Consider the following 22,655-nt stretch of genomic DNA (forward strand, 5'->3'; position numbering starts at 1 on the left):
TCAAATAAGCAAAGAGAATCGACAGTCCATCATTACTTTAAGACATGAAGGTCAGTCAATATGGAACATTTCTGTGCAGTCGCAAAAACCATCAAGCACTATGATGCAATGGCTAGCTAGTATGCCAACTATTCTAGCTAACTAACTGGCTGACTAAGTTGACGACGTACTCACTCAAACTGTCAAAACTAACCCAAAACTTCACACAACGTTAGACACGGACACAAATGATCTGCTTGACGTGTTAACACACTGGTGGTTTGTTGTAACCGAGTATTGGTGCTAAACCGTGTTATTGGAGGCTGGCATGCTAGTTGGCTTTGGTGTCATAGGATTCGGTGCCCTGGACGGTTTTCACGGAAGAATACTGTACCAAGTTAGCTAGCTGAATAAACTAAGTTAGTCTATTCCTAGAAACATTGAACCGCTGTAGTTTACAACAATTATATAATTTCTAAAGTGGAAGTTGAGAGTTATATTTGAGTGTTTCAGTGAAACGTAAGTGAGGGAGGCCCCGCTCTCTCGCTTTCGCAGATGTTTAGTTCATTTCATTCCAATCTCCTTTGCATGATTGTAGCCTTTTTCTGTAGCCTGTCAACTATGTGTCTGTCTATCCCTGTTCTCTCCTCTCTGCACAGGCCATAAAAACGCTTCACACCACGTGGCTGTTGCCACTCTAATCTGGTGGTCCCTGCGCGCACGACCCACGTGGAGTTCCAGGTCTCTGGCAGCCTCTGGAACTGCCGTTCTGCGGCCAACAAGGCAGAGTTCATATCAGACTATGCTACCCTCCAGTCTCTCGACTTCTTGGCGCTGAAGGAAACATGGATTACCACAGAAAACACTGCTACTCCTACTGCTCTTTCCTCGTCTAACCATGTGTTACCGCATACCCCGAGAGCATCTGGTCAGCGGGGCGGTGGCACAGGAATCCTCATCTCTCCCAAGTGGACATTCTCTCTTTTTCCCCTGACCCATCTGTCTATCTCCTCATTTGAATTCCATGCTGTCACAGTCACTAGCCCATTCAAGCTTAACATCCTTGTCATTTATCGCCCTCCAGGTTCCCTTGGAGAGTTCATCAATGAGCTTGACGCCATGATAAGTTCCTTTCCTGAGGATGGCTCACCCCTCACAGTTCTGGGTGACTTTAACCTCCCTACGTCTACCTTTGACTCATTTCTCTCTGCCTCCTTCTTTCCACTCCTTTCCTCTTTTGACCTCACCCTCTCACCCCCCCCCCCACTCACAAGGCAGGCAATACGCTTGACCTCATCTTTACTAGATGCTGTTCTTCTACTAATCTCACTGCAACTCCCCTCCAAGTCTCTGACCACTACTTTGTATCCTTTTCTCTCTCGCTCTCCTCCAACACTACTCACTCTTCCCCTACTCAGATGGTAATGTACCGTCGCAACCTTCGCTCTCTCTCTCCCGCTACTCTCTCCTCTTCCATCCTATCATCTCTTCCCTCTGCTAAATCCTTCTCCCTCCGATCTCCTGATTCTGCCTCCTCAACCCTCCTCTCCTCCCTTTCTGCATCCTTTGACTCTCTATGTCCCCTATCCTCCCGGCCGGCTCGGTCCTCCCCTCCTGCTCCGTGGCTTGATGACTCATTGCGAGCTCACAGAAGAGGGCTCTGGGTAGCCGAGCGGAAATGGAGGAAAACTAGACTCCCTGCAGACCTGTCATATTTTCACTCCCTCCTCTCTACATTCTCTTCCTCTGTTTCCGCTGCTAAAGCCACTTTCTACCACTCTAAATTTCCAGCCTCTGCCTCTAACCCTAGGAAGCTCATTGCCACCTTCTCCTCCCTGCTGAATCCTCCTCCTCCTCCTCCTCCCCCTCCCTCTCTGTGGATGACTTCATCAACCATTTTGAAAAGAAGGTTGACGACATCCGATCCTCATTTATTAAGTCAAATGACACCGCTGGTCCTGCTCACACTGCCATACCCTATGCTTTGACTTCTTTCTCCCCTCTCTCTCCAGATGAAATCTTACGACTTGTGACGGCCGGCCGCCCAACAACCTGCCCGCTTGACCCTATCCCCTCCTCTCTTCTACAGACCATTTCCGGAGACCTTCTCCCTTACCTCACCTCGCTCATCAACTCATCCTTGACCGCTGGCCATGTCCCTTCCATCTTCAAGAGAGCGAGAGTTGCACCCCTCCTTAAAAAAAACTACAATCGATCCCTCCAATGTCAACAACTACAGACCAGTATCCCATCTTTTTTTTCTCTCCAAAACTCTTGAGCGTGCCGTCTCCAGCCAACTCTCCTGCTATCTCTCTCAGAATTACCTTCTTGATCCAAACCAGTCAGGTTTCAAGACTGGTCATTCAACTGAGACTGCTCTTCTCTGTGTCACGGAGGCTTTCCACACTGCTAAAGCTAACTCTCTCTCCTCTGCTCTTATCCTTCTAGACCTATCCGCTGCCTTTGATACTGTGAACCATCAGATCCTCCTCTCCACCCTCTCCGAGTTGGGCATCTCCGGCGCTGCTCACTCTTGGATTGTGTCCTACCCGACAGGTCGCTCCTACCAGGGGGCGTGGCGAGAATCTGTCTCCGCACCACGTGCTCACACCACTGGTGTCCCCCAGGGCTCAGTTCTAGGCCCTCTCCTATTCTCCCTATACACCAAGTCACTTGGCTCTGTCATACCCTCACATGGTCTCTCCTATCATTGATACGCAGACGACATACAATTAATTTTCTCCTTTCCCCCTTCTGATAACCAGGTGGCGAATCGCATCTCTGCATGTCTGGCAGACATATCAGTGTGGATGTCGGATCACCACCTCAAGCTGAACCTCGGCAAGACGGAGCTGCTCTTCCTCCCGGGGAAGAACTGCCCGCTCCATGATCTCGCCATCACGGTTGACAACTCCATTGTGTCCTCCTCCCAGAGTGCAAAGAACCTTGGCGTGACCCTGGACAATACCCTGTCGTTCTCCGCTAACATCAAAGCGGTGACCCGATCCTGCAGGTTCATGCTCTACAACATTCGCAGAGTACGACCCTACCTTACACAGAAAGCGGCACAGGTCATAATCCAGGAACTTGTCATCTCCCGTCAGGATTACAGCAACTCGCTGTTGGCTGGGCTCCCTGCCTGTGCCATTAAACCCCTACAACGCCGCAGCCCGTCTAGTGTTCGACCTTCCCAAGTTCTCTCATGTCACCCCACTCCTCCGCACACTCCACTGGCTTCCAGTTGAGACTCGCATCTACTACAAGACCATGGTGCTTGCCTACGGAGCTGTGAGGGGAATGGCACCTCCTTACCTTCAGGCTCTGATCAGACCCTACACCCAAACGAGGGCACTACGTTCATCCACCTCTGGCCTGCTAGCTCCCCTACCTCTACGGAAGCACAGTTCCCGCTCAGCCCAGTCAAAGCCATTTGCTGCTCTGGCTCCCCAATGGTGGAACAAGCTCCCCCAGGACGCCAGGACAGCGGAGTCACTCACCACCTTCCGGAGACACTTGAAACCCTACCTCTTTAAGGAATACCTGGAATAGTATAAAATAATCGTTCTACCCCCCCCCCCCCCCCCACCCCACCCCACCAAAATTGTTTTACAAAAAGTGGTTGTCCCACTGGTTACAGTGAGGGAAAAATGTATTTTGATCCCCTACTGATTTGTAGGTTTGCCCACTGACAAAGACATGATCAGTCTATAATTTTAATGGTAGGTTTATTTGAACAGTGAGAGACAGAATAACAACAAAAAAATCCAGAAAAACGCATGTCAAAAATGTTATCAATTGATTTGCATTTTAATGAGGGAAATAAGTATTTGACCCCTCTGCAAAACATTACTTAGTACTTGGTGGCAAAACCCTTGTTGGCAATCACAGAGGTCAGACGTTTCTTGTAGTTGGCCACCAGGTTTGCACACATCTCAGGAGGGATTTTGTCCCACTCCTCTTTGCAGATCATCTCCAAGTCATTAAGGTTTCGAGGCTGACGTTTGGCAACTCGAACCTTCAGCTCCCTCCACAGATTTTCTATGGGATTAAGGTCTGGAGACTGGCTAGGCCACTCCAGGACCTTAATGTGCTTCTTCTTGAGCCACTCCTTTGCTGCTTTGGCCGAGTGTTTTGGGTCATTGTCATGCTGGAATACCCATCCACGACCCATTTTCAATGCCCTGGCTGAGGGAAGGAGGTTCTCACCCAAGATTTGACGGTACATGGCCCCGTCCATCGTCCCTTTGATGCGGTGAAGTTGCCCTGTCCCCTTAGCAGAAAAACACCCCCAAAGCATAATGTTTCCACCATGTTTGACGGTGGGGATGGTGTTCTTGGGGTCATAGGCAGCATTCCCCCTCCTCCCAACACGGCGAGTTGAGTTGATGCCAAAGAGCTCCATTTTGGTCTCATCTGACCACAACACTTTCACCCAGTTCTCCTCTGAATCATTCAGATGTTCATTGGCAAACTTCAGACGTGCATGTTTATGTGCTTTCTTGAGCAGGGGGACCTTGCGGGCGCTGCAGGATTTCAGTCCTTCACGGCGTAGTGTGTTACCAATTGTTTTCTTGGTGACTATGGTCCCAGCTGCCTTGAGATCATTGACAAGATCCTCCCGTGTAGTTCTGGGCTGATTACTCACCGTTCTCATGATCATTGCAACTCCACGAGGTGAGATCTTGCATGGAGCCCCAGGCAGAGGGAGATTGACAGTTCTTTTGTGTTTCTTCCATTTGCGAATAGTCGCACCAACTGTTGTCACCTTCTCACCAAGCTGCTTGGCGATGGTCTTGTAGCCCATTCCAGCCATGTGTCGGTCTACAATCTTGTCCCTGACATCCTTGGAGAGATCTTTGGTCTTTGCCATGGTGGAGAGTTTGGAATCTGATTGATTGATTGCTTCTGTGGACAGGTGTCTTTTATACAGGTAACAAGCTGATATTAGGAGCACTCCCTTTAAGAGTGTCCTCCTAATTTCAGCTCATTACCTGTATAAAAGATACCTGGGAGCCAGAAATCTTTCTGATTGAGAGGGGGTCAAATACTTATTTCCCTCATTAAAATGCAACTCAATTTATAACATTTTTGACATGTGCTTTTCTGGATTTTTGTTGTTGTTATTCTGTCTCTCACTGTTCAAATAAACCTACCATTAAAATTATAGACTGAGCATTTCTTTGTCAGTGGGCAAACGTACAAAATCAGCAGGGGATCAAATACTTTTTCCCCCTCACTGTACCATAAGTTGAATGCAAAAATTTGTAAATTAGGAAAATGTAAATGTAATGAAACTGGCTCTCAATAAGGATAGCCACAGGAAAGGAAGACCCTGAGTTACCTCTGCTGCAGAGGATAAGTTCATTAGAGTTACCAGCCTCAGAAATTACAGCCCAAATAAATGCTTCACAGAGTTCAAGTAACAGACACATCTCAACATCAACTGTTCAGAGGACACTGTGTGAATCAGGCCTTCATGGTCAAATTGCTGCAAAGAAACCACTACTAAAGGACACCAATAATAAGAAGAGACTTGCTTGGGCCAAGAAACACAAGCAATGGACATTTGAGCAGTGGAAATGTGTCCTTTGGTATGGAATCCAAATTTGAGATTTTTTGTTCCAACCGCCGTGTCTTTGTGAGACGCTGTGTGGGTGAACGGATGATCTCCGCATGTGTATTTCCCACCATAATGCATGGATGAGAAGGTGTTATGGTGTGGGGGTGCTTTGCTGGTGACACTGTCTGTGATTGATTTAGAATTCAAGGCACACTTAACCAGCATGGCTACCACAGCATTCTGCAGCAATACGCCATCCAATCTGGTTTGGGCTTAGTGGGACTATCATTTGTTTTTCAACAGGACAATGACCCAACACTCCTCCAGGCTGTGTAAGGGCTATTTTACCAAGGAGAGTGATGGAGTGCTGCCTCAGATGACCTGGCCTCCACAATCCCCAGACCTCAACCCAATTGAGATGGTTTGGGATGAGTCAGACTGCAGAGTGAAGGAAAAGCAGCCAACAAGTGCTCAGCATATGTGGGAACTCCTTCAAGACTGTTGGAAAAGCATTCCAGGTGAAGCTGGTTGAGAAAATGCCAAGCGTGTGCAAAGCTGTCATCAAGGGTGGCTATTTGAAGAATCTCAAATATAAAATATATTTTGATTTGTTTAACACTTTTTTGGTTACTACATGATCCCATATGTGTTATTTCATAGTTTTGATTTCTTAACTATTATTCTACAATGTAGAAAATAGTACAAATTAAGAAAAACCCTTGAATGAGCAGGTGTTTTAAACTTTTGATGGGTAGTGTATACAAAATGATGAATAGTATGTCATTGCACTTGCTGACAGGGAATCTATACGAGGTGGTCACATTAACTACTGGTGCCAGCTACACATTAGCTTTGCATTTGTATTTACTATGGATCCCCATTAGTTACTGCGAAGGCAGCAGCTACTCTTCCTGGGGTCCGGCAAAATTAAGGCAGTTATACAATTTTAAAAACATTACAATACATTCAGAACAGATTTCACAACACACTACGTCTGTGCCCTTAGGCCCCTACTCCACTACCACATACAGTGGCTTGCAAAAGTATTCACCCCCTTGGCATTTTTTTTATTTTGTTGCCTTACAACCTGGAATTAAAATTGATTTCTGGGGGGTTTGTATCATTTGATTTACACAACATGCCTACCACTTTGAAGATGCAAAATATTTTTTTTTTGTGAAACAAACAAGAAATAAGACAAAAAAAACTAAACTTTAGCGTGCATAACTATTCACCCCCCCAAAGTCAATACTTTGTAGAGCCACCTTTTACAGCAATTACAGCTGCAAGTCTCTTGGGGTATGTCTCTATAAGCTTGGCACATCTAGCCAATGGGATTATTGCCCATTCTACAAAGCAAAACTGCTCCGTCCCAGTCTCAAATCTCTGGAAGACTGAAACAGGTCTCCCTCAAGAACTTCCCTGTATTTAATGCCATCCATCATTCCTTCAATTCTGATCAGTTTCCCAGTCCCTGCCGATGAAAAACATCCCCACAGCATGATGCTGCCACCACCATGCTTCACTGTGGGGATGGTGTTCTCGGGGTAATGATAGGTGTTGGGTTTGCGCCAGACATTTTCCTTGATTGCTAAAAAGAACAATTTTAGTCTCATCTGACCTGAGTACCTTTTTCCATATGTTTGGGGAATCTCCCACATGCCTTTTGGCGAACACCAAACATGTTTGCTTACTTTTTTCTGGCCAGTCTTCTGTAAAGCCCAGCTCTGTGGAGTGTACGGCTTAAAGTGGTCCTATGGACAGATACTCCAATCTCCGCTGTGGAGCTTTGCAGCTCCTTCAGGGTTATCTTTGGTCTCTTTGTTGCCTCTCTGATTAATGCCCTCCTTGCCTGGTCCGTGGTGGGCGGCCCTCTCTTGGCAGGTTTGTGTGGTGCCATATTCTTCCAATTTTTTTATAATGGATATAATGGTGCTCCGTGGGATGTTCAAAGTTTTTGATATTTTTTTAGAACCCAACCCTGATCTGTACTTCTCCACAACTTTGTCCCTGACCTGTTTGGAGAGCTCCTTGGTCTTCATGGTGCCGCTTGCTTGGTGGTGCCCCTTGCTTAGTGGTGTTGCAGACTGGGGCCTTTCAGAACAGGTGTATATATACTGAGATCATGTGACACTTAAATAAAGTCCACCTGTGTGCATTCTAACTAATTAAGGTAATTGGTTGCACCAGATCTTAATTTTTGAAACAAGTTTTTTTTTTCATTTCACTTCACCAATTTGGACTGTTTTGTGTACGTCCATCACATGAAATCCAAATAAAAATCAATTTAAATTACAGGTTGTAATGCAACAAAATAGGAAAAACGCCAAGGGGGATGAATACTTTTGCAAGGCACTGTATCTGCAACACAAAATCCATGTATATGTGTGTGTATAGTGCGTATGTTACCATGTGTCTGCGCCTCTGTTTGCATTGATATAACAGTCCACGCTGTTCCATAAGGTGTATTTTTTTCTGTTTTTTTATCAGATTCTACTGCTTGCATTAGTTACCTGATGTGGAATAGAGTTCCATGTATTCATGGCTCTATGTAGTACTGTGCGCCTCCCATAGTCTGTTCTTGACTTGGGGACTGAGAAGAGACCTCTGGTGGCATGTCTTGTGGGTATGCATGGGTGTCTGAGCTGTGAGCTAGTCTTTTAAAATGTCAATACCTCTCACAAATACAAGTAGTGATGAAGTCCACTCCACTTTGAGCCAGGAGACATTGACATGCATATTATTAATGTTTGCTCTCTGTGTACATCCAAGGGCCAGCCGTGCTGCCCTCTTCTGAGCCAATTGCGATTTTCTTAAGTCCCTCTTTGTGGCACCTGACCACATGACTGAACAGTAGTCCAGTTGCAACAAAACTAAAGCCTGCCTTGTTGATAGTGCTGTTAAGAAGGTAAAGCAGCGCTTTACTATGGACAAACTTCTCACCATCTTAGCTACTGTTGTATCAACATGTTTTGACCATGACAGTTTACAATCCAGGGTTACTCCATGCAGTTTAGTTTCCTCAACTTGCTCAATTTCCACATTATTTATTACAAGATTTAGTTGAGGTTTAGGGTTTAGTAAATGATTTGTCCCAAATACAATGCTTTTAGTTTTTGAAATATTTAGGACTAACTTATTCCTTGCCACCCATTCTGAAACTAACTGCAGCTCTATGTTAAGTGTTGCAGTCATTTCAGTCGCTGTAGTAGCTGACGTGTATAGTGTTGAGTCATCCACATACATAGACACTAGCTTTACTCAAAGTCAGTGGCATGTCTTTAGTAAAGATTGAAAAAAGTAAGGGGCCTAGACAGCTGCCCTGGAGAATTCCTGATTCTACCTGGATTATGTTGGAGAGGCTTCCATTAAAGAATACGCACTGTGTTCTGTTAGACAAGTAACTCTTTATCCACAATATAGCAGGGGGTGACCACCAATTGCTAACAGTCAGTATTTGGATAACATGTGTGAAATGCTTGATAATGTATGTTATATCAATAGAGAGGTATACTTTCTGGGTGATTTAAATATTGACTGGGTTTCATCAGGCTGCCCACTCAAGAGAAAACTTCAAACTGTAACCAGTGCCTGCAACCTGGTTCAGGTTATCAGTCAACCTACCAGGGTAGTTTAAAACAGTACAGGAATTAAATCATCAACATGTATTGATCATATCTTTACTAATGCTGCATAGATTTGTTTGAAAGCAGTATCCAAATCCATTGGATGTAGTGCTCACAATATACTAGCCATATCTAGGAAAACCAAAGTTCCAAAGGCTGGGCCTAATATTGTGTATAAGAGGTCATACAATAAGTTTTGTAGTGATTCCTACATTGTTGATGTAAAGAATATATGTTGGTCCGTGGTGTGTAATGAGGAGCAACCAGAAGCTGCACTTTTTCTGAAATTGCTTATTCAAGTTACTAATAAGCATGCACACATTAAGAAATGGACTGTAAAAACGTAAATCCCAGTGGATTGATGAGGAATTGAACAATTGTATGGTTGAGAGGGATGAGGCAAAAGGAATGGCAAATAAGTCTGGCTGCACAACCGATTGGTAAACGTATTGCAAATTGAGAAATCATGTGACTAAACTGAATAAAAAGAAGAAGAAACAACACTATGAAACAAGGATAAATGACAAAGAATGATAGTAAAAAGCTTTGGAGCACCTTAAATTACATTTTGGGAAAAAAGGAAAACTCAGCTCCATCATTCATTAAATCAGATGGCTCATTCATCACAAAACCAGCTGATATTGCAAACTACTTTAATAATTTTTTCCATTGGCAAGATAAGCAAACTTAGGCATGACATGCCAGCAACAATTGCTGACACTACACATCCAAGTATATCTGACCAAATTATGAAAGACAAGCATTGTAATTTTGAATTATGTAAAGTGAATGTGGAAGAGGTGAACAAATTATTGTTGTCTATTAACAATGACAAGCCACCGGGGTCTGACAACTTGGATGGAAAATTGCTGAGGATAATAGCGGACTATATTGTCACTCCTATTTGCCATATTCTCAATTTAAGCCTACTAGAATGCGTGTGCCCCCAGGCTTGGAGGGAAGCAAAAGTCATTCCGCTACCTAAGAATAGTAAAGCCCCCTTTACTGACTCAAATAGCCAACCAATTAGCCTGTTACCAACCCTTAGTAAACTATTGGAAAAAATTGTGTTTGACCAGATACAATGCTATTTTACTGTAAACAAATTGACAACCAACTTTCAGCATACTTATAGAGAAGGACATTCAACAAGCATAGCACTTACACAAATGACTGATGATTGGCTGAGAGAAATTGATGATAAAAAGATTGTGGGGGCTGTTTTGTTAGACTTCAGTGCGGCTTATGACATTATCGATCATAATCTGCTGCTGGAAAAACTTGTGTGTTATGGCTTTACACCCCCTGCTATATTGTGGATAAAGAGTTACTTGTCTAACAGAACACAGAGGGTGTTCTTTAATGGAAGACTCTCAAACTTAATCCAGGTGGAATCAGGAATTCCCCAGGGCAGCTGTCTAGGACCCTTGCTTTTTTCCATCTTTCCATTTCCATTTGTCATTTAGCAGACGCTCTTCTCCAAAGCGACCTTACTAACGACATGCCACTGGCTTTGAGTAAAGCCATGTATGCGGATGACTCAACACCATACACGTCAGCTACTACAGCAACTGAAATAACTGCAACAGAGTTGCAGTTAGTTTCGGAATGGGTGGAAGGAATAAGTTAGTCCTGAATAATTCCAAAACTAAAATCATTGTATTTGGGTCAAATCATTCACTAAGCCCTAAACCTCAACTACATCTCGTAATGAATAATGTGGAAATTGAGCAAGTTGAGACAAATAAACTGCTTGGAGTAACCCTGGATTGTAGAGGAGGAGAGAGGAGAGAGAAGAGGAAGAGGAGGAGGAGGGGAGAGAAGAGAAAGAGGGAGAGAGAGGAAGGAAGGAAAGGAGGAGAAAGATGGAGAGAACAGAGAGGTGGTAGAGGAGAAGAGAGGAGAGAGAGGAGAAAGAGCTGAGAGGAGAGAGAGAGGTGTGAGGACAGAGGGGTGGGAGGACAGAGAGGGGTGGGAGGACAGAGGGGTGGGAGGACAGAGAGGGGTGGGAGGACAGAGAGGTGGTAGAGGAAGAGAGGGGGGGCGAGAAGAAGGGGAGGGCAATGAAGAGGGAGAGGGGGAGAGAGGAGGAGAAGACTTACTCTGCAGACTGGGAAGGTTGGTATCCTCTGGTTTGGTTTTGAGCAGATGAGGCAGCCGTGTGTATCTGTACCCAAACCCACAGCCCTGTAGAAGAACAGAACCCATGGTGAGGCTGGGGTCAGTGAGGACAATATAGAAGAGATCAGGGACAAGAGAACCCATGGTGAGGCTGGGGTCAGTGAGGGCAATATAGAAGTGGTCTGGGACAAGAGAACCCATGGTGAGGCTGGGGTCAGTGAGGACAATATAGAAGAGATCAGGGACAAGAGAACCCATGGTGAGGCTGGGGTCAGTGAGGGCAATATAGAAGAGGACAAGAGAGAGAGCGAGAACCCACAGCCTTGCAACAGAACCCATGGTGGGACAACAGTGACCTTGTGCACTCAGAACCCAATATATAAGACAGCAGCGGGCATGGTGTTGATAGGGGCGAACCAAGGACAGGGTACGTACCCTCCACAGTCGCACCAGGATCCAGTTGGTCTGAGCCCAGGGCCTCTGTTCATACGGAGCCAGCAGGTTTCTCATCATGGACACACGTCTAGGAGACAAACATACCGTTTCACATACAGACTCAGTGATGCTTTCACATACAGGTTCAGTGATGCTTTCACATACAGACTCAGTGATGCTTTCACATACAGACTCAGTGATGCTTTCACATACAGACTCAGTGATGCTTTCACATACAGTGCCTTCGGAAAGTATTCAGACCCCTTGACCTTTTCCACATTTTGATGTTACGTTACAGCATTATTCTAAAATGGATTAAATAAATACATTTCCTCAGCAATCTACACACAATACCCCATAATAAAGTGAAAACAGGTTATTATAAATGTTTGCAAATGTATTAAAAATAAAAAACAGAAATATCTTATTTACATAAGTATTCAGACCGTTTATTATGAGATTAGAAATTGAGCTCAGGCGCATCCTGTTGCCATTGATCATCCTTGAGTTGTTGCTACAACTTGATTGGAGTCCACCTGTGGTAAATTCAATTGATTGGACATGATTTGGAAAGGCACACAACCTTTCTATATAAGGTCCCACAGTTGACAGTGCATATCAGAGCAAAAACCAAGCCATGAGGTCAAAGGAATTGTCCGTAGAGATCAGAGACAGGATTGTGCCGAGGCACAGATCTGGGGAAGGGTACCAAAACATTTCTACAGCATTGAAAGTCCACAAGAACAAGTGGCCTCCATCATTCTTAAATGGAAGTAGTTTGGAACCACCAAGACTCTTCCTAGAGCTGGCCGCCCAGCCAAACTGAGCAATCGGGGGAGAAGGGCCTTGGTTAGGGAGATGACCAAGAACCCGATGGTCACTGACAGAGCTCCAGAGTTCCTCTGTGCAGATAGGGGAACCTTCCAGAAGGACAACCATCTCTGCAGTACTCCACCAATCAGGCCTTTATGGTAGAGTGGCCAGATGGAAGCCACTCCTTAGTAAAAGGCACATGACAGCCCGCTTGGAGTTTGCCAAAAGGCACCTAAAGGCTCTCAGACCATGAGAAACAAGATTCTCTGGTCTGATGAAACCAAGATTTAACTATTTGGCCTGAATGCCAAGCGTCACGTCTGGAGGAAACCTGGCACCATCCCTAAGGTGAAGCATGGTGGTGGCAGCATCATGCTGTGGGGATATTTTTCAGCGGCAGGGACTGGGAGACTAGTCAGGATCGAGGCAAAGATGAACGGAGCAAAGTACAGAGAGATCCTTGATGAAAACGTGCTCCAGAGCGCTCAGGACCTCAGACTGGGGCGAAGGTTCACCTTCCAACAGGACAACGACCCTAAGCACACAGCCAAGACCATGCAGGAGTGGCTTCGGGACAAGTCTCTGAATGTCCTTGAGTGGCCCAGCCAGAGCCCGGACTTGAACCCGATCGAACATCTCGGGAGAGACCTGAAAATAGCTGTGCATCGACGATCCCCATCCAATCGGACAGAGCTTGAGAGGATCTGCAGAGAAGAATGGGAGAAACTCCCCAAATACAGGTGTGCCAAGCTTGTAGCGTCATATCCAAGAAGACTCGAGGCTGTAATCGCTGCCAAAGGTGCTTCAACAAAGTACTGAGTAAAGGGTCTGAATACTTATGTAAATGTGATATTTCAGTTCTTTATTTTTAATAAATTAGCAAAAATTTCTAAAAACCTGTTTTGCTTTGTCATTATGGGGTATTGTGTGTAGATTGATGAGGGAAAAAAACAATTTACTACATTTTATAATAAGGCTGTAACCTAACAAAATGTGGAAAAAGTCAAGGGGTCTGAATACTTTCCAAAGGCTTTCACATACAGACTCAGTGATGCTTTCACATAGGACACAGCTTGCAAGACACACCTGATATAAGTGAGAGAAATGATTGGCAGAGAGAAGAGGCTATTTGGTGTCTGTTTTTGGTATGTTGACAAGACCTTGAGAATAAAACACACACAAACGCATGCACTACAATACACACACAGTACTCACTGTTCCTCTGGGATCCTCTCCACGGCTCTGAGGGATTGTGGGTAACACACGTAACTGGCCAGAGCCTGCATGAGGGAGTCTTTGATGTCTACGGGGAGAGAAACAAACACAACGATGTTTAAAATTCATATACTCAACCAGACACCAGAGTGCTACGAAGCAAGCTAGATCTACTCAGGGTTTTATAGAGCTAGCCAGCTTCAGTTAGCTTCACTTTCCAGGTCGAAGCAAGCTAGATCTACTCAGGGTTTTATAGAACTAGCCAGCTTCAGTTAGCTTCACTTTCCAGGTTGAAGCAAGCTAGATCTACTTAGGGTTTTATAGAACTAGCCAGCTTCAGTTAGCTTCACTTTCCAGGTCAAAGCAAGCTAGATCTACTCAGGGTTTTATAGAACTAGCCAGCTTCAGTTAGCTTCACTTTCCAGGTCGAAGCAAGCTAGATCTACTCAGGGTTTTATAGAACTAGCCAGCTTCAGTTAGCTTCACTTTCCAGGTCGAAGCAAGCTAGATCTACTCAGGGTTTTATAGAACTAGCCAGCTTCAGTTAGCTTCACTTTCCAGGTTGAAGCAAGCTAGATCTACTTAGGGTTTTATAGAACTAGCCAGCTTCAGTTAGCTTCACTTTCCAGGTCAAAGCAAGCTAGATCTACTCAGGGTTTTATAGAACTAGCCAGCTTCAGTTAGCTTCACTTTCCAGGTCGAAGCAAGCTAGATCTACTCAGGGTTTTATAGAGCTAGCCAGCTTCAGTTAGCTTCACTTTCCAGGTCGAAGCAAGCTAGATCTACTCAGGGTTTTATAGAGCTAACCAGCTTCAGTTAGCTTCACTTTCCAGCTCAGGCTTCATCCGTACTACAACGGTGGATATTGCTCGTCCGCCTGCCGCTAACTCTTGAAGGCTTGTAACTGCGCGTGCATGTCGAACACCAAACTCTTCATTAAGACAATGCTGAACCATCAACCCATGGGTGAGTCAATGCCACATTTCCATTTGTGCCAAAATCAAAATGGATGAAAGGTTATTGCAAATTCAGCAAGCTATGGCGTGAAATAGGATGTTAGAAGTGCCATCTTTCTTTTATTACGTAGGCTTATCGTTAATGCATATCGTTAATGCATTTCTACCTCAAAGCGCCTTGACGGTCATTAAAATATATGCATATTTAACAGCAGAATAGCCCGGTGTTGATTTGCACCAGTATCCACCAGTCTATTTACTGTAATAAACACAATCCCAAAGAAATCCATTAATATTTTGTATAGGAAGGTCCTAAAAAAAACATGATCTCAAGACAATTTATTTCAACAGAAGACAATAGCATGTTTTGAGTTGTATTTATCTGTGCTTATTCAAGGCTATATGGCTGTGACATGCCAATGAAATGAACTTGTTCATTTAGCAGACATCACACTCATATTATCCTGCCCTACCAGCCAAAACACATATCTTACAGTAAGAATATAACCAAACAAAATAAAGGATATTCTTTAAAAATGGCCGCCAGTAGCCAAGTGAGGAACGCGTTTGTGATTCTAGGAAAAAGTTGTATTTTGAAACAAAGCCAATCTTCGCAATTTGGAGATCTTGCCAAATACCACAGGTTCATTAGAAACAGAATCCGCTCTTTCCGATAGGGTATAGCAATCAACATCTGGCCTGCATGGACCTCTGTATGATGATTTGGAAAAGGTGCTGTTTGGTAAGCTCAGTTCCCTTCTTTGTCAATGCACGCTGTGCTGTTCATCAGTCACAAATTTGACAATTGATAAGATTGTCACCCATCAGGTGATTTAATATTGTCTTGTGTGAAATTAGTTTAAATAAAGTTTAGGTGTAGTTTGGACGGGCCATTAGGTGTAGTTTGGACGGGCCATTAGGTGTAGTTTGGACGGGCCATTAGGTGTAGTTTGGACGGGCCATTAGGTGGGCAGGCAACTGTCAGCTTATTTTTGTATTACAGTCTATGTGCTTCTGGATCAATCAATACATTCTCTGAATGATTACAATTTACACTAAGCTAACATATGGAATTGTTTTAAGGTGGTCATACCATGGATCATTTAGCTATTTGATTTGGAATTTTAGGACCCCTTTAGGTATAAAAAAGTATAATAAGATATAGAACATGGTATTTACTACTAAAGCCCATAGGAACACATTGAATAACACATTCATACATGGCAAAAGAGAGTCAAAAAATTAATCATAAGGAATAAGGTTTTGAAGTTTCTATCCTATATCCAGGAGATGTAACTAAGAAAGCTCTGGAAATATTTTAGTTTTTTTGGACACAAATTAAACTCCTTTTTTTTGTTGTTGGCACAAAACTACCTCCATACTTTGTTTTGTTTGTATAGGTCACCTTCAGTTGAGTACCGTGACACTTGTGGGGTCCGTGGAGCAAAACGGAGAAGACTATCGTGTTCGTGGGACTCCCCCCTCTCCACAGAGCGGTCATATTAGTTTGTTCTAATTCGGATGCTACATACTCTTTCTTGAGAAGACTTATTCGGGATGTCTCATGGTCTGATAAACTCGGCCACCGGAAGGCCGACATAGGCGGATGCAGTTGATTGAGACGCAGCCCATAATATCCATCTTAAACTGACTGGGATTTTTTACATTATGTTACTTAGTTTGATGCACGGGTGCGCCCATAGACTTAAGGATTACATGTGTAATGTGATAGGTACAGTATTTTATGAGAGTCAGCTGGTATAGAAGGACTTGATCTTGGTCCTGTATTGACTCTTTGCCTGTTTGATGGCTCGTCGGAGGGTCGTAGCAGGATTTCTTATAAGCGTCCGGATTAGTGTCCCGCTCCTTGAAAGCGGCAGCTCTAGCCTTTAGCTCAGTGCGGATGTTGCCTGTAATCCATGGCTTCTGGTTGGGATATGTACACAGGTCACTGTGGGGATGACGTCGTCGATGCACTTATTAATGAAGCCGGTGACTGATGTGGTATACTCCTCAATGTAATCAGATGAATCCCAGAACATATTCCAGTCTGCTAGTGAAACAGGATATTACAGTTCTTCAGATCATGTTGATAGTCTCAAACGGAGCTCGTCCAAATTTATTCTCCAATGATTGCGCGTTCACCAATAGAACGGAAGGCGATTTATCCACTCTCCGACATGGAGATTTCTGGCTCCCAGGTGTCTTTTTTACAGGTAACGAGCTGAGATTAGGAGCACACTCTTAAAGGGAGTGCTCCTAATCTCAGCTTGTTACCTGTATAAAAGACACCGGTCCACAGAAGCAACCAATCAATCAGATTCCAAACTCTCCACCATGGCCAAGACCAAAGAGCTCTCCAAGGATGTCAGGGACAAGATTGTAGACCTACACAAGGCTGGAATGGGCTACAAGACCATCGCCAAGCAGCTTGGTGAGAAGGTGACAACAGTTGGTGCAATTATTCGCAAATGGAAGAAACACAAAACTGTCAATCTCCCTCAGCCTGGGGCTCCATGCAAGATCTCACCTTGTGGAGTTGCAATGATCATGAGAACGGTGAGGAATCAGCCCAGAACTACACGGGAGGATCTTGTCAATGAACTCAAGGCAGCTGGGACCATAGTCACCAAGAAAACAATTGGTAACACACTACGCCGTGAAGGACTGAAGTCCTGCAGCGCCCGCAAGGTCCCCCTGCTCAAGAAAGCACATATACAGGACTGTGAAGTTTGCCAATGAACATCTGAATGATTCAGAGGAGAACTGGGTGAAAGTGTTGTGGTCAGATGAGACCAAAATCGAGCTCTTTGGCATCAACTCAACTCGCCGTGTTTGGAGGAGGAGGAGGAATGCTGCCTATGACTCCAAGAACACCATCCCCACCTTCAAACATGGAGGTGGAAACATTCTGCTTTGGGGGTGTTTTTCTGCTAAGGGGACAGGACAACTTCACCGCATCAAAGGGACGATGGACGGGGCCATGTACCGTCAAATCTTGGGTGAGAACCTCCTTTCCTCAGCCATGGCATTGAAAATGGGTCGTGGATGGGTATTCCAGCATGACAATGACCCAAAACACATGGCCAAGGCAACAAAGGAGTGGCTCAAGAAGAAGCATATTAAGGTCCTGGAGTGGCCTAGCCAGTCTCCAGACCTTAATCCCATAGAAAATCTGTGGAGGGAGCTGAAGGTTTGAGTTGCCAAACGTCAGCCTCGAAACCTTAATGACTTGGAGAAGATCTGCAAAGAGGATTGGGACAAAATCCCTCCTGAGATGTGTGCAAACCTGGTGGCCAACTACAAGAAGCATCTGACCTCTGTGATTGCCAAAAAGGGTTTTACCACCAAGTACTAAGTCATGTTTTGCAGAGGGGTCAAATACTTATTTCCCTCATTAAAATGATAATCAATTTATAACATTTTTTATATGGATTTTTCTGTTTTTTTGTTGTTGTTATTCTGTCTCTCACTGTTCAAATAAACCTACCATTAAAATTATAGACTGATCATGTCTTTGTCAGTGAGCAAACGTACAAAATCAGCAGGGGATCAAATACTTTTTTCCCTCACTGTATGTGTGTGTGTTCTCACAGATACCTGTATAGAGCCAGCACTTGGAGACTTGCAAGATGATGTGATGAAGTCCAGACTGACATACGGGCTTGATACTGATGTCTCTGAATGGAGAGAGACCTGACACTGACAGACACGCTTGATACTGATGTCTCTAAATGGAGAGAGACCTGGTAATCTGACAGACTGGCTTGATACTGATGTCTCTGAATGGAGAGAGACCTGACACTCTGACAGACAGGCTTGATACTGATGTCTCTGAATGGAGAGAGACCTGGCACTCTGACAGACAGGCTTGATACTGATGTCTCTGAATGGAGAGAGACCTGGCACTCTGACAGACAGGCTTGATACTGATGTCTCTGAATGGAGAGAGACCTGGCACTCTGACAGACTGGCTTGATACTGATGTCTCTGAATGGAGAGAGACCTGGCACTCTGACAGACTGGCTTGATAGTGATGTCTCTGAATGGAGAGAGACCTGGCACTCTGACAGACAGGCTTGATACTGATGTCTCTGAATGGAGAGAGACCTGGCACTCTGACAGACTGGCTTGATACTGATGTCTCTAAATGGAGAGACCTGGCACTCTGACAGACAGGCTTGATACTGATGTCTCTGAATGGAGAGGGACCTGACACTCGGCATTAACATTTTACTATACAGTTTTTACTTGTATTGTCTTTTTTATTATTGAATTGAATGTTATCAGTCAATATGGGGAGGGAGAAACCCTGTGTATTCTGCACCAGGATCAGGGAACTCCTGTTGTATACGAGACACCACACAAGAAGTTATGACCACTCTGACATGTTACCAAGGTAACCCCATTACCACCAGACAGGAAGTTATGACCACTCTGACATGTTACCAAGGTAACCCCATTACCACCAGGCAGGAAGTTATGACCACTCTGACATGTTACCAAGGTAACCCCATTACCACCAGACAGGAAGTTATGACTGCTCTGACATGTTACCAAGGTAACCCCATTACCACCAGACAAAATGTTGATAGTCACAGTATCTGTATCGGCTGGGAATCACAATGAAAGATGAAAGGTGAACATTGATTATTTAACAGAACACTGCTTCTATGGTATTATGTAAATGGTTGTTTATTCTACATGGACCTGTTACTGTTTTGAAAGTTATTAAAACACTTAGTTTAGAATATCTACATCAATTCAGCAATTGCATTCTTCTCATATTACTCTGTAGGCTACTGACCTATTCAAATCTTCCTCCAGCATCTCACCATACATCTCCATGTAGTTATTGAACTCCACCTGCAGGAGGTTTGTTTGTTGTGATTGAGTTGGAGGAAACCGCTGCGGGCAAGGTTCTGACAGATGGGTGTGTCTTGGTGGTGGCAAGGACACACCCAAGAAACATCCACACCCCCAAGCCAGCTCACGTTTGGCTTCTGTCATGGCTGCCAGCATTTCTTGAGGAGCAAGCCAAAAAACGAGGCCAAATCAGCGGGTGCAGTTCCCCTTTAAGAAGAGCTAACTGAACTGGATCAGAACCAAAACAATAACAGTCAGATCCCTGAGAACTGAATAAGGTGAAAGCTTCATAACTCCTTTGACGTATCAAACCATCTGAGACAGTGAGATGGGAAAAATCTCATTTTAATGAAGCCAAAACAAACATGACGGAGCATAACAACATATGGGGGATTGGAAGTGATGCAGACAATTACATTGATGGAAGTTACAATCTATCTGCAATATTAAAGCTAATCTACCCCCTATAAAAATAAAATAATAAAAACATGATGGAGCATAAATAAGAAGAATGTATCCCGTCTTACCCTCGAAATGCAATCATAACAACAACAACGCAGAGTTACGCAACGCTGAGCCCAGAGAATAAACAAACACACTGTCTGACTTCCAAATGCCACCTTATTCCCTATTTAGTGCACTACTTTTGACTTGGGCCCATATGGTTCTGGGTTGAAAGTAGTGGACTATAATAGAGAAAAGGGTGCCATTTGTTACGCACAGAGTGACTGAGAATAATAATGAACACTGAAGCTTTTATATGACCATAACTGTTGGATTTTTTTTTTACATACTGTATAAATACTAAGATGTGTATCTAAGACATGACTGATGTCTTACGAATAGAGTTAGATTAGAGTTATGGTGCGTCTGAAATGGCACTCTTCACTATATAGCGCACTACCTTCGGGCCCTATTATAAGGAATAGGGTGCATTTGGGACACATACTGAAGTGTATCTGAGGTGACTGGAGAGAGTTATATTATTAGACTATTCTCAGTGTCACACACCAGGATACATAACATTATTCAAATGAATACTGAATCAGACCTGGGTTCAAATACTATTTGAAATAATTCACTGTCCTTTATCTGGGCTTGATTGAGTTTACCCGGCTTTAATGGACCAATATAATAGTCCAAAAAGTACAAACCCCACTCATCTGGCACTATTGGCAACTAGGCAGGATAGAGAGAAAACTCAAAAGTATTTGAATGATTTCAAATAGTATTTGAACCCACCCAGGGTCTGCTGAACACTCAATCTGAAAATACAGACAGACATTTCCTGCCTGGAGCTCAAACAGACACTTCCTTTCATTTACTCTGTCTGCCTGGAGCTCAAACAGACACTTCCTTTCATTTACTCTGTCTGCCTGGAGCTCAATTGTAAAAACTTTTAATTATCCGCTTATAGTTAGAAATTAATCCTGGTGAAAAATAGCAGTACCGGTGGCTATATAAAGTCTACATTTCCCATTAAAATAGCTGGTAACAGATGACTCTGTCCTCTTGTGTTAATAGCATAGACAGATGTGTGTGGCCCATAAAGCTAGGTTCAAAAGCAGTGCACTATGTAGGGAACAGGGTGCCATTTGGGATGCAGACTGGGTGACTAATTCACATTGCTGCTCTAGAGATGAATCTGTCTACTTCTTCTTAAACCTGTTAGCTAACAAACAGGAACTACAGTATGTAGTCTCTCAGGTATTCTTCTTAATAATAAACAGGTACAGAAATAAAGGCTTTAGGTGAGGCGCTGACAAACGGAAGACCAACTATACAGATGAAAACCAGAGCCCCACACACTTCTCATCTCTCCTTGTTGTGCATTGATAAATAGAGCCAGGAATTGAGACGAGAGCAGGCAAAACTCCAGGGCCTAGTAACTCGGAAACCAGAGTTCTTCATGGTCAGGTCGATTCTCTTCAGTAATGTGTTTCGGTATAACTCCAGGCCCCTACTAATAAATGAAATGATGGCGTATAATATGATGGATATGTCTGCGATTGCTTCCACTCACCTGTTCCAACGATGCGCGGGTCAGCAAAGTGCTTAGCGAGGATAGCAGCGAGTTGAGTGAGGGTGTCCTCGTAGCCTGGGGAAAAGACACACAATTGACCGGGAGATTAACGACCACATCACACAGTGGACAAACAGCATCCTGGTTACTGTACTTCTGCTTGCTCTTTAGGGATCTAGGCCGGGCTACCGTACAAGCATTCTGTGACAATCACAGATGTAAAAATGGCTATAAATAAATATGATTGATAAATAAATAGTGACTTTGTCAGCAGGAGGAGATGTCACTGAGGAGAGATCACAGCCTTTACGATTCCATCCTGACAGGTTGATTTAATACATTCTCAAAAGGAGCCATATTTGATAATGCTCTTTAAATGTGTATGCAAATTCAGTTATCACAACTAAAACTGCCAAACAGAGTAGAAGACGAAAAACTAGCAGTTATATTGCAGAACTATCGTCTGCATATAATCCGCATATCAATTAATTATAATAGAATAGGGCCGCCTATCATCTGCATATCAATTAAGTATAATGGCACAGGGCTCCAGCCTTAGTGTGTTGTTGTCACCTGACAAAGTAGCTGTTCATGGCCACAAACACAGCCTTAAAGCAGGCAGGAAAGCAGGCAGAAGGCGGGCGGGCGGGCGTGCGTGTGGTTACCTGGCAGTTGGTCCATGCAGTTGGAGGGGCTGAAGTAGTTCTTGAGAGCGCTATAGCTGTTCATGGCCACATTGAGGTAGAACTCTGGGGTGAAGGCGAACAACGTTCCTGTGTTGTCAGCGTGCTGGATGGTGAGGATGCATACCCTCAGTAGCCAGTACACATCCAGCATCTTATCCTGGAATAACACACAGAGAGAGAATGATTTAATCATCTTCTCCTGGAATAACACACAGAGGGAGATGTTTTAATGATCTTCTTCTGGAATAAAACACAGAGGGAGATGTTTTAAACAAGCAAAACAACACCTACGGTACAGTAGTAATTTATGTTGTAGCTTTTCTTGAACAATGTGTGCCACACAACGTGTTCCACACAGAACAGCGAAGACCGTGA

General features: G+C 44.0%; 1 protein-coding gene across 1 annotated transcript in view; it reads right to left on the reverse strand.

Annotated features, from left to right (window-relative positions):
* Positions 1-22,655, reverse strand: part of rnf123 (ring finger protein 123) — a 266,404-nt gene that overhangs the window by 180,804 nt on the left and 62,945 nt on the right. Inside the window, exons 26-30 of the mRNA XM_084167697.1 lie at positions 22,260-22,437; positions 21,595-21,669; positions 13,750-13,837; positions 11,722-11,809; positions 11,268-11,352 (exon numbers count right to left, since the gene is read on the reverse strand). Of these exons, the coding sequence (XP_084023823.1) occupies positions 11,268-11,352; positions 11,722-11,809; positions 13,750-13,837; positions 21,595-21,669; positions 22,260-22,437 (514 nt within the window). The remainder of the gene's footprint in view (positions 1-11,267; positions 11,353-11,721; positions 11,810-13,749; positions 13,838-21,594; positions 21,670-22,259; positions 22,438-22,655) is intronic.

The sequence above is a fragment of the Coregonus lavaretus genome (genome assembly GCF_964263955.1).
Source record: "Coregonus lavaretus genome assembly, chromosome: 8".
Taxonomy (NCBI): Eukaryota; Metazoa; Chordata; class Actinopteri; order Salmoniformes; family Salmonidae; genus Coregonus; species Coregonus lavaretus.